Below are 13,300 nucleotides of genomic sequence, written 5' to 3' on the forward strand. Positions count from 1 at the left end.
ACAGCTAACAAATGTCTGAGGAAGGATAGGAACTTGGGTCTTTCTGACCTCAAGTCTCATGCTCTATCCACCACTCTATCTACTGACATCTTGCTGACTCCTGATAATTCCTACCTATCTTTTCATCTTGGTTCAAAATCAAACCACATTCCAGTTTCCACTGCCTTGATCTATCCCCCCTCCCAAAGATGTATTTCCTGCTACTCTAATGAGAAAAAGATGTGACCATCAGTAGGCAGTTTGGAAAATTTTGGAATGATGTATTTTAAATGAGCTTAGGAGCCAAGAAAGATGAGAAAAAATGTGTCATTTTATGACTCATTGCAATGCAATCCTGGGTAAAAATGTAAAACAATAGAATTTCAACTACGTAAAAACATATCGCAGAATTTGAACTGACTTACTTGTATCTGCTCATTGGTGAAAGGATTGGGGGGGAAGGTGGGGTGAAGCTACAAGAAAGACACTTTGTAATAAAGTCAAGAGAAGAAAATGTATCTAAAACCTATGGAAAGATGCATTATCTCAATCTGTACTTGTCTCCAATCTGAAACACAGAATGCAGTGACAAGTTCAGATGAGTTTGTTAGGATACAACAATTGTTTGGTGGTATATGTACAGGTAATATTAACTGGAAGCAAATCATGATATATCGTTCTACTTATAAATGCAGGAAGGAGATTAACAGTACTGGCACAGGTTCACAATTATTGAGTCCAATTCTTTCACTGACTAATACACTTTCTATTTCATGGATCAGGCCCTTCTGATTGGAAAGGTGCCTGTTACACACAAAGGTGGTCCCTGCACAGTCCAAAGTGAGTTGGACTGAGGATTAATTAGTTGGATTAGTTAGATTTTAAACAAATAGTTCAACATATCTATTGGGAGGTTTTCTAGCCATTCATTCAAATATTTAAAGAATGCAGCTTGGGTTGCACATTCATTCATCAGACTTGCCCTTCCAGTGAACAGACCTCCTACTCTAGAATGGGCATCAAATACAGCCATTTTTTCCTCAGCCTTCTCCACTCTTCAGCTATTTTAAAGACTCACAAGTTGTGCAAGGCCTGGTGCCAAGTGACAGGAAAGCTACCAAGAAGAATAAGGCCAAGGGTATTGTGAGGTGTTGTGAAATAATGAGTGTAATTTCTTGCCATTCAGTTGTATCCCACTCTTCATGACCCCATTTGGGGTTTTCTTGGCAAAGATACTGGAATGGTTTGCCGTTTCCTTTTCCAGCTCATTTGACAGATAAGGAAACTGAGGCAAACAGGATTAAATGGCTTGCTCACAGTTACACAGCTAGTAAGTGTTTGAGACCAGATTTGAAATCACAAAGATGAGTCTTCCTGCTTCTAGGCCTACTACTCTATCCACTGCATCATCTAGCTGCCCCAATGGATGTAAAGCACTTTTGCAAACCTTGAAGTACTATATAGATGTCAGTTATTATTGTTATTATTATTGCTAGTCTCCAGTTATCATGCCTCTAGTATGGTGATGACTTCACTCCCTGTGCCTTCCACTGCATTCTCACTGAGCTCAAGCAATGTTTATAGAAAAGACAGGGATGTGTTGATAAATGTGTAACAACCAGGGTAGGGGTGGAAAGAATTATTAACATTTATTATTATTAATGCATTATTAACTGGTCGGCAGAACAAGCCCTGATTTGTAGCAATTGACATTTCTGAGGCATAAATGCTCACACTGAAAATTGATAATTGCTCTTGCAAATTGATTAGAGCTGGCTGCAGCACACCTTTGAATAAGGCAGTAGTATCTTTATCCTCAAGGAATTTACAATCTAGTTGAGGAGATGATGCAAAATAAAATATGGTAAAGGCATAAGTATTACTATAACTAGGGCAACCCAGAAGCACTTCAGGAGCAAGTGAACATCACTGCCAAAAAGTAGAGGTGGTATTTAGCTAGGGATACTTAAGAAGGAAGGGCAGTGACTTTTGCTAACATGTTTAAGACTGGAGACAAGATAAGGAAATTCTACCAAAATGTAGTTTGTTTACCAAAGAAGGAACGATGACAGGTTTCAGAGGTAGAATTCAGTTCAGCAAACATGAGCTAGGGACCTGAGAGAGTATTTAATGCAAGCCCTTAATTTTGTAGACAAAGAAAATGAGATCTAAAGAGGGAAGGTGCTTTGCCCAAGATCACACAGCTAGTAAATATCAGGATTCAGGTAACCCAAGAAAACCTCCGAAGTGCAAGAGAGGACACCTTTGCACTGTGTGGGCATTTCTTGGGATTTGGAAGATGTGATGACCTGTGGGATGGCCAAAGAAGGGAAGATGTTGGAATTATCGAGGGAAAGGCAAATCTGGTAGGCATCTTGTGAGCCTTTAAATTAGCTGTAGAGCCAAAAAGGATGAGGAAAAAGTGATTTCTTGCTACACAATCCAGAAGAAAGGTTTGTTTTTTTTTTTTTTGCTGGAAGGGCAAATCTATTACATACACACACATACATATGCATGCTTACATATGTATACACACATGTGTGTACACATACATATATACACATACACACATATATGCACACACACATATACATACATTTGTAAACTGTCTCATAAATTAACTGGGGCCACATCCTAACACTGTGCTAAATTAGGGAAAGCCACCTAGACCCCACTTTAGCAGCCCTCCATCCCACTAACTCTTCTCAGTCTGTAGGCTGCAGATAAGTTCCAGGCATGCATAGTGAAGTGCAGCAAAACATTATGTAAATTAAGGATCTCCAGAGTGGCATTGGTAACTTTGAGATGACGTTGATGTTAATGAACTTGTCCTAGGTGGGATGGGTAAGAGTTAGTCCACCACATGCTACCAAAACCCTATAAAAATGGGACCCCCTTAGGTACTCCTCCACTTGATACAGGACTAGGCTGCCTGAGTGCTCCCAGTTCCAATATGTGGTTATATAAGTGACTCTCTGTGCACCACTTCCTAGTCTCTTTCCCATGCCTCCTCCCCGTCCCCCCCCACCCCCGCCTTCCTTCTCTGCACTGTCTGCCTCTGTTCTCTCTGCTTATTAAAACGCGATGGATGTTTTACTCTCCACTTGCTGCAAGCATGGTCTTTCCTGGTGAGTATTCAAAGAATGGGGTGTGTTTGCCCTGACCAAATCGGAACCCCTTTGGTAGTTCCCTTCCTTTGGCTCATAAACTGGCAGTTCCAGGGCTCAGACTTATTTTGTCCCACATCCTATCATGCCTGAACTTGTTGCTGGGGATTCATTGGAAGAAAGCAAGAGCAGACAAAGGAACTTCATACCTCATCCTAGTCACTATAGATAAGTAATAATGATGCAGATGATGAGGACAACGCTGGTGGTGGTGATATAATAATGATAATTAATGGCAAAATGATTACCTCAAAGAAGGTGACAAACTCTAGCTTCACTGTTAAAATAGATAAGTAGTAGGTCCAAATAAAATTCATAATTATTAGTTCAAACACTTCAATGTGCTTCGTGAATTAATAGCAACACATTTTACTAACTTGCTGTCAGATACAAACCCGACCTCATCTATCTTTGAATTTTTTAAATTTTAAATTAAATTTTATTTTTTCTATTAATGAAAATTCATTTTCTCTCCTTCCTCCCTCCCTCCCACTGGAAAAAGACAAAACAAGAAAAACAACACCCAAATATGAATAGTCAAGTGAAAGAAATTCCTTCATTGGCCATAGGCAAAAATCATGTCTCATTCTGCCCCGGGTCCATCACCTTTCTGTCAAGAGCTGGATAATGTGTTTCGTCATTGGTCCTCTGGCATTGTGGTTGTGGTTGTTCATTGCATTGAACTCATCTTTCTTAACAGAAAGTATCACGTATTTATTATCAAAAATGGGAAAATCAATAACCTCTCCAACAAACATTATACAAAACATCTGCAGGTTGTATTCTGAAAAAAATCTATAAATGGTTAAGAGAAAACAGTATACTGATCGAGGAGCCAAAAGGGAACATCAAAGAGTTTTATGGGCATAAAGGGAAATCCATTATTGATTCAATACTGGAAAGGCTGCTCCAAAGCACCACAATTTACTACCACATTTATGTACTTTATTGATTCTCCCAAAGCCTTTGACTAAGTTCCATATTCTTGGGTTATTCATATCCTTCAATTGTTTAAAATAGATCTGAGCATAATAAATACACTAGAACTTCTTTAAATTCTTAAAGATTATTGAGGACAAAGGACATGAACAGGCAGTTTTCAGAAGAAGAAATCAAAGATATCTATAATCATATGAAAAATGCTCTAAATCACCACTGATTAAAGAAAAAAATTAAAACAACTCTGAAGTACCACCTCACACCCATTGGAAATGAAAAATGCTGCTGGGAATGAGGGAAAATAAGTACATAATAAATTGCTGGTGGAGTTGTAAAGTAGTCCAACCATTCTGGAGAATAATTTGGAACTATGCCCAAAGGGCTGTCAAACTGTACATACCCTTTAACTCACCAATACCTCTACTGGGTCTGGGTCCCAAAGAGACTAAATAAATAGGAAAAGACTCACATGTAAAAATATTTATAGCAGCTCTTTTTGGGGTGGCGAAGAATTGGAAATTGAAGGGAAGTTCATTAACTGGGGAATGGCTAAACAAGTCATAGCATTAGGATTCTGTTGTGCTATAAGAAATGAGGGGGTGGTTTCAAGAAAAAAATGGCAAGACCTATATGAACTGATGCACTGTGAAGTGAGAAGAAGCAGGAGATAATTGTGCATAATAATAGCAATGTTGGAATGATGATCAACTGTGAAAGACTTGGCTACTCTAATCAATACAATGATCCAAGAAAATTTCAAAGGACTCATAATGAAAAAATGCTATCCACCTCCAGAGAGAAATGATAAACTCTGAGTGCAAATTGAAGTGTAATTTTCTCACTTTCTATACTTTTTTTTGCTTTTTTTACAGCCAATATGGAAGTATATTTTACATTTTCACATGCACAATTGATTTCATTTTGCTAGTCTTCACAGTGGGTGGGGGTGACAGGGAGACAGACAATTTGGAACTCAAAATTGAAAAAGAAAAATGTGAAAAATAAATAATATTTTTTTAAAAATATTGAGGACATCCCTCTCTGCAGATAACTTTTGTTTATGTGGGTTCTATCGACTGACATTTACCATGTTAGGAATTTAAACAACTTAGCACTATGTTGAAAATAGTTTTGACCTCACAAATCCCTTGAAAGAGTCTTAGGCACCCCCAGAGGTCTCCATACCACACTTTGAGAACATTATGCTACAATATCTGATGTCTACATGAAAAATTATTCTCTATTGAAAACATACTATCAACCCAATAATGTCAAGAACAACTGATATAAAAAGAAGCATCTCCTAAGGAGACACACAGTTCCCAATCCCTCTCAATGTTAGTGCTTTCCCTCTGAGTTTACCTACAATTTACCCTGTGTGTCTCATACATAGTTCCTTGCACATTGTCTCCCCTAGTAGAATGGGAGCTCCTTGAGATCAGAGACTACCATTTGTCTTTCCCAGTGCTCAGCACAGTGTCTTGCACATTGCAGAAGCAGGAGCTTAATAAACGCTTGTTGAATGATTGACTAACCTTCCCAAGCCTTTTTCAGTGTGGCCTTTTCCTAGTTTCCTCATTGTTAACCAATTTCTCCCTTGCAATTCAAGTTTCCTTATCTCTTATGTACTAGAGACTCTTTCTACCCCATCCTTTTCATCTTCTTTTGAGAATCAGGGTACTGCACAGTGCACAGAAATTGACTATAGGACAGTTTCAAATCCTTTTTTGAAAATTTACTTTCTGTGGGATGATGAAGTAGTTTTCCCATCTGCAAAATGGAAATAATCATACTAGTACTACCTACACCACCAGGCTGATGTGAGTAAAATGCACGTGGAAAGATGAGTTCATCTTATAATTTTCACAGCAATTTCAAAATCTCAACAAACACCTGATGATCAATATCAGTCCTCCTGCATACTAGAAGAAAGTTTTACACAGTTTACTTCCAAAAAATCAGCCCATTATCAAGGTGAAAGAAAGTAGCATTGAAACCACTCTGATATCATCCAATGGATATCCTATGTGTGGCATGATATAGCTTGAATACCTTGGCATAGGTGCAAAGTAAAATTAACAAGCAAGGTATTAGCAATAACTAAGCCATAATATAGTGATAACTGGACTTGCCCCTAATAACAAGGTGACCGTTTTTTTCATTTTTTCCTCCAAATGATCATAACAGCTCACCAACTCACCAAACGCAGCCCAAATATAGAGTATTTCCAGGTTTGCCACATACTTTCTTCACAACACCTTTGTGAAAATGATAGTACAAGTATCCTCATTTATACAGATGGGGAAACTGAGGTTCACAGAAGAGAACTGAGCTGCCCATGGTCACACATAATAAATATCAGAGCTGGACTTCAAACCCAGGTGTCTTGATGTCAAATCCAGTCCTCTCTTCACTATGCCTATGCCATATATATTGTCGAATATTTATCAAGTCCAGTGATTCTCAAACTTTTTGGTCTCAAGACAACTTTACACTCTTAAAAATTATTGAGGACCCCTGAAGAGCTTTTGTTTACGTGGGTTATATCTATTGATGTTAGAAATTTAAATGTGTTAATATTATGATTAAAATAATTTTGACCATGTAGACTCCCTGAAAAGATATGAAGACCCCCCAAGGATCTGCAGAATATACTTTGAGAGCCAATGATCTAGTCCTTATGACATGTAGATGTGAAAAGCTGTCTGATAATATAAAAGCCAAATGTTTTGTATTTGTAACATTAAAAATCAACAAAATGTCTTTTATTCCTAACATCCATCTCTTAAAATATTTCTTTACTTTAAAAAATGATTCACCATTCAGATCAATAGCATCACCTATTATGTTCAGAGAGCTTATAAATTCTTTTCTTCCATTTCACAAAAGTAAACTTTAGCACAAACAAGTAAAGCAATTTAGATAAAACAAATTATGACAAGGCCTACAAATAGAAACCACTTTTTCTGAATGAAAAAGACACAATATTAACAGGGTTATACAAGAAAGAACATTTTGGAATGAATACCTTGGCTTCTAGTGATCCCATTTTTAGCACCTACTTCCCAACTACCCCTCTCAAATTGTAGAAAAAAGAAGGTTCCCATACCGTTTAATCCACAAGCAGATTCCTTTTGTTTTAGAGATCCCCACTTCTTCCACAGAGAATCTGGGTGTACTTGTCTCTTGTAAATGATATGTGGATGATGCTTTCCTTCAGCCAATGGATGCATTTTAACAGGTTCAATGAAATAGTCTCCATGTGGCAGGCGAAAAAATCCAGTCTGAAAATATATTCAATAAGAAGATTGATTTGGATGGACTTCTTGCAAGTGAAAGAAAAACAGAGAAAACAAAATTCTGTGGATATTGCTGCTTGCTGAAGGCCAGCATTTCAGTAGTTCACAATTCAGCCCCAAACATATATTTCCTCCTCTATGTGCATCTAAAGGGCTGTCCAGTACTGATGCCAGTCACCAAGGAGGATCCCTCAGTAGCGACTTAATGATTTGCAAGAATGACATGATCTAATTCAGCATTTCTGAACTGCCCTTGGGTGCATTATCCAACCAACAGCTTTTCCAGGTACTCTATTTGAACTCCCTGCCATCTTATTCCAACCTGATGCTTCGTCTGCTTGGAACCCAAGTTAAGCTATCTTGATTGGTGAGTGAGTAAAGATCTCTCTATTCTATTGTATCTAGCAGGCCCCAAATCAGCTTCATATGCCTTCCAGTTATTTACCCCAGGTATCTTGCTACCAGCTATTCTGACATAAGAACATACATAAGAACCTCACCCCAGCCCTAGCTTTTTACCTCTTACTTTTGGCACAATAATCAAATCCACTGCTTCCAGAAAAGGGATGTTAATTAACTGCATGTGGATAGACTCACCATCCTAGGACTCCCAAAACCAATTCTCTTGGTCACCATTTCCACTGCATGACCCAACTAAAATCATGGACACATGGCAAAGTTTCTCATACACAGAAAGTCAATACTTAAATAAATGTTTGTTATTCATTGATTCACTCACTCTTTTATTCATTCATTCATTCATTCAACCATTCCTCGCCATTGGCCTAGGATGTGAACTGCTCCTCACAAGGTTGCTGAGTAGCAAAACTGTTATACCACTGACCTACATGATGCCAGAACAGGGTAGACTAAGATATACTCGTGTTATCTATGAGAAGCAAGAGTTACACACAGCATGACCAAATGATCTTCATTGCTAGACCTGTTCCCACCCCATCTTGGAATAGAGTCACCTGTTGGTTCTCTATAGGTTGTCGTGTGGTTGTGGTTTCTCCTTCATGCTTCAAGAGGGCTGTGACATCAGAAAGACGATGCTATGACTTGCAACTGAATTGGATTCATGTGAGTGCAAAGTCACCAGCCTCACTTTCTTCTCCAGAGCCATCTGGGTCCAGTGGCCAGATACAGATCAAAACAACTGAAGATAGCCCAAGATGCAGTGGGAGATCTTGGCCTTTTCAAGCTACAGCTCACTTCTGCACAGTACCAGTACTCATGGCCATAACACTTGAGGGGGAATTTCAGAGATGGAATGGATGTTTAAGGTTGTTTAGTCTAACCCCATCATTTTACACTCAAGGAAACTGAAGCGGAGAGGTTAACTGACTCGCCGAGAATTAGAACCCAGCTCTTCTGACACCAAATTCAGCACTCTGTCCATGCTGTCATAGATCATCCCTCACACTATTTCCCCCCTCTGGGAACCTCACTGTCCCATCTAGAAGAGAATATCTGTCTGAAAGAAACATTTTGATAGATTGCACTTATAGTCTCCCATGTTATGAATCTTATACTTAGACCCACACATACCATTAATCCCTTTCCAGAATGTTCTCATTTGTGTTGACAGTTCCAAAATACACCATTTTTGATTTGGAGCCAGGACAGGAGTTTGACCTCTGAGACCAGCCCACATATCCCAAATCTCGGGGTAATAATAGGACCTGAGGAAGCCAATTTCAGAACAAATTCCCCAAGAGATATGTCACTCCAAGTTAATCTATGGAAAATCGCTAGTCTGCCTTGCTATGTATGGTAAGTATGATGAGTATTCTGATACTCAGCATCATAGGGGTAAAGATGGTTCAATCAGTGTTCAATCAAGTTAAGGAAAAAGCCCATGAAAGATGAGTGTTTTGTTGCCAGAGAAAACTTAATTTGGCATCTTACAGCAGCTTAAGGGGGCCACTCTTGACATTTTTCTTACTTTTTTTAAATCTACATTTGTGTTCCAGTCTCTGGGGAATGCCCAGCATGGAAACACTCTCCCAAAAGTTAAGTAACTTGCCTATATATACATGTATGTATATGTATATATATATATATATATATATATACACGTATCAGAAAGCAGAACTTGAATCCAGATTTTCTTGACTTCAAAGTCAACCTTCTCTGCAAAATTACTTATCTAGGTGGAACTCACCAATTCTATAACTAGTTCCATACCTCAGTCACTGATATTCCTCAATTTCTATTGAATCACAACTCATACTACTACGAAGAACCAGAGCAAACCCATCTGACCCAGGGTTCCACACATCCTGACATAGGACACAGGGTTTATAGCCATAAAGAAGTTTAGTGATCATCTAGTCTAGAGGTGTCAAAGGCCTCCCAAAACAGATTAAAATGTAACCTGGAAATATTTAATAAAATAAATAAAAATATAATAGAATTTAGATATTGTCAATATAGAGTTTTCTAAGTCAATATGCAGATCATAGGGATCCTTTTTGTACGGCTTAGTACTCCTCTTCCCATCTGAGTTTGATACCACCGATCTAGTGATATCATTTTTACAGATGAAGAAACTGAGACTCCAGGTGTTTGTTAGAAAAGGGAACAGAAGACAGAGCTGGCATTCAAACCATGCTTTTATTTTTTTACTCCAAATCCAGTGCTTTTTCCTGTGGTTCCTTTGAGGACTGTCATTTTCTCTCTCATTACTTTTCCTTGAAGGCAGAGCCTCTCACAGGAATAATCAAGGCATTAAAACAGCTGGAAATAGACTCCTCATAGCTCAGGGATTTGGTTCCGTTTCTATAATTAAACATAAGCAGAGTGCAGAAAGAGAACTTGGATCTGATGTGGGATGTTAGAGTATATTTCCGCTCCATAGTAACAAAACAGGTCTCCCAATAGAACCAGGGATTCTGTGAACATTGTGTGACTTCTATCAAATGAATATCCTTTTCCTAAGGGAAACAACTAGGGCATCTAGGGTGCAGTGTGGTCAGGCCTGGAGTCAGGAAGACCTGAGTTCAAATCCAGCTTTAGATACTTACTAGTTGTGTGATCCCGGGCAAGTCACTTTACCCTATTTGCTTCAGTTTCCTCATCTGTGAAATGAACTGGAGAAGGAAATGGCAAACCACTCTAGTATCTTTGCCAAGAAAACCCCAAATGAAGTCCCGAAGAGTTGAGCATAACTAAAACAACTGACCAACAACCAAGGTAGGTAACAAGAGAACACTCCCACAACAATGAGGTTTTAATGATGTTTCCTTAACCCCAAACTTTGGCTCCAAGGTATGCAGAGACAGATGGCGTTCTGGCCCAGGCCATCATTATCACTTTCTGTGTAGCAAGAATGGGGACACTTGGAAGGTGCCAATGTTTTCCCAAATGTTCAGTTTCCATTTGCATTCTTCTGCATATACACTGTTGGTTGCTGGGCTTGTTTCTATATTATCCCACTAGTAGAAGTATCAGGAGACCAAATATCTAGCCTGAATATTCCCAAGGACTCCATCCACAAATTTGGGTAAACTGCCACTCAGCAACAAAGTCATTCTCCGGTCATAGCAAGACTTTCCATATACCCAGATTGAACTGAGGCATCAGCAGGATGCCACAATTATAGCCGAACAGGTGAACTTGGGCCCACTATGACAAGAACAAGAATAAAGATGATGAGCAGGGACACCTAGGTAAGGTGATGACAGAGCTTCTTAGCTCTTTCTGCCCTGGACCCCTTTGGCAGTGAGAAGCCCACATCCTTTCTCAGGGTCATGTGTTTATATGCATAAAACATAGAAGATTACAAATGAAAGCTGTTATATTAAAATACAGTTATCAAAATACATTTTTTAAAGTTCACAGACCTAACCATTAAGAACTACTACATTGTGGGGATGATGAGAAAAGAAAGCTTCGTAATAAGACTCTGGACTTCTGTTGTATCAGATTCTACCTCTTAAAAGCAGCAAACAGTAACTAGAGGTTTTCCATGTAGATCACATGAGCTCACACAGCACATATACATAGGTAATCACACACAGCTGTGCACATCTGGCAGGCATGTGTATTACAGCATGTAGTTCTCACCTCCTTTAATCTAGAAGAAGCCAGACTGTTCTGAAAGGAAGGGTCTGCTTTACAAAGGAAATGACTGCTCCTTGATCTTGCCTCATTCCATCCCCTTCCTCCATTAGATAGAACCCTCTTTGAGTCCCAGTGGCTGATACAGTAGCTTATTCATAACAGCTATTCAACCAATCAAAAATATTTATGTTGTATAATGCCTGCTATAGGCTAGACACTGTGCTAAGAGTAGGGGAGACAAAGATCAAAATGAAACAGTTCCTGCCTTCAAGGAGCTTACTTTCTATGGGGAGAGAAAACATGGATACATAGAAATACATTCTCTCTCTCTCTCTCCCTCTCTCTCTCTCTCCCCCCCCTTCTCTCTCTCTCTCTCTCTCTCTCTCTCTCTCTCTCTCTCTCTCTCTCTCTCTCTCTCTCCCCTCTCTCCTCTCTCCTCTCTGTATGTGTGTATGTATATATACACACAAATATGTATACACACACATAAAGATAATTTGGGAGGAAAGTACTAGAAGTTGGGGGCATCAAGATAGGCCATGTATAGGGAGTGACATCTGAGATGAATTTTAAAGAACACTTTGAATTCTAAGAGATTGGGACAGGGATGGAATACATTCCAACCATGGGGGAACTGCCCTTGCAAAGGCACAGAGATAGATAATGGAATGTTCAGTGTAAGGTATACTTAGACAGAAAGAAGTTTGGTGGGAGCATAGTGTGCTTTCAAGCACTCAAAGGAGTAATGGATGGGCAGGTAGGTAGCACAGTACATAGAGTACCAGGCCTGGAGTCAGGAAGACCTGAGTTTGAATCTGGCCTCAGACCCTTATTAGCTGTGTCACCCTAGGCAAGTCACTTAACCTTGTTTGCCTCAGTTTTCTCATCTATAAAATGACCTGGAGAAGGAAATGGCAAACCACTCTAGTATCGTTCCCAAGAAAACCCCAAATGGGGTCATGAAGAATATGACACAATTGAAACAACTAAATGACAACAAATTATAAGACTAATTCACATCATGTTAGGAACCACCATTCCCATTACAGCTCAGGAGGAGTTCTAAAGCCACACTTTCTCCAGATCAATTCAATCCAATTCAACAATTTATTATGAGCCTACTATGTTATATTAGGAAGGCAGAATTTGTGATTTCAAAGAGAATCTCATATGTGCCTAAAAGGTCCGGAACCGCAGGATATAAGGAATTCTCTAGGCAGAAGGCAGGAGAACTAAAGCATGTATTTACACTCCACAATAACAAGCCCACAAACCAGCGTCCCCATTTTGATATTTTCATCAAAAGCTTCCAGGCCCAATAAGTCCGCCTGACGAGGGTAACCAGAAGGCCACAGAGAAGCGAGATGGTATAAGGCAAAATCGTATACATGCTTCCCCTCTACGGTAAGAAGATTACCCACTAGCCTCTAGTCAGCTCTGCTGCCGGCAGCTCAGCTTCGGCTGTAGGTGTCTCTGGCTCCAACCGGAAGAGGAAAGGAGGATCTTCAAGCTGTCCTCTCCCCTCTTATAGAGTTTTTGACATCATCAAGCGCCGCCTGAACGACCAGGGCCGATTGGTTCTTGACTTGGCCCCTCCCCCAGCGTAGACCACGTTAACACACCTCCCCTCAGCCAGCGCCACGACTCATCACACAGGAAGCTCTGGTCCTGCCCTGGAAGAGCAAGCGTCCAGGGAAGCTCAACGAGGCAAGCTGAGTCATTCAAAGAAAACAAAGTACATTCTGGCTACATATGTGCAAGGCCCTTTGCCAAAAGGGCAGTAAAATAAAGAACTCTTTAAAAATAGCTGGCATTTTTTATTGTATGTGTATCACCAGTGCCTAGCAC

The 13,300-nt window shown here is 39.6% G+C and overlaps 1 protein-coding gene across 2 annotated transcripts in view; it reads right to left on the reverse strand.

Annotated features, from left to right (window-relative positions):
* Positions 1-13,300, reverse strand: part of ADAMTS12 (ADAM metallopeptidase with thrombospondin type 1 motif 12) — a 533,606-nt gene that overhangs the window by 378,883 nt on the left and 141,423 nt on the right. For both annotated transcript variants that reach the window (XM_036758046.1, XM_036758037.1), the window contains exon 3: positions 7,195-7,369. In XM_036758046.1, the coding sequence (XP_036613941.1) occupies positions 7,195-7,369 (175 nt within the window). The remainder of the gene's footprint in view (positions 1-7,194; positions 7,370-13,300) is intronic.

The sequence above is a fragment of the Trichosurus vulpecula genome, chromosome 1 (assembly GCF_011100635.1).
Source record: "Trichosurus vulpecula isolate mTriVul1 chromosome 1, mTriVul1.pri, whole genome shotgun sequence".
In the NCBI taxonomy this organism is placed as follows: Eukaryota; Metazoa; Chordata; class Mammalia; order Diprotodontia; family Phalangeridae; genus Trichosurus; species Trichosurus vulpecula.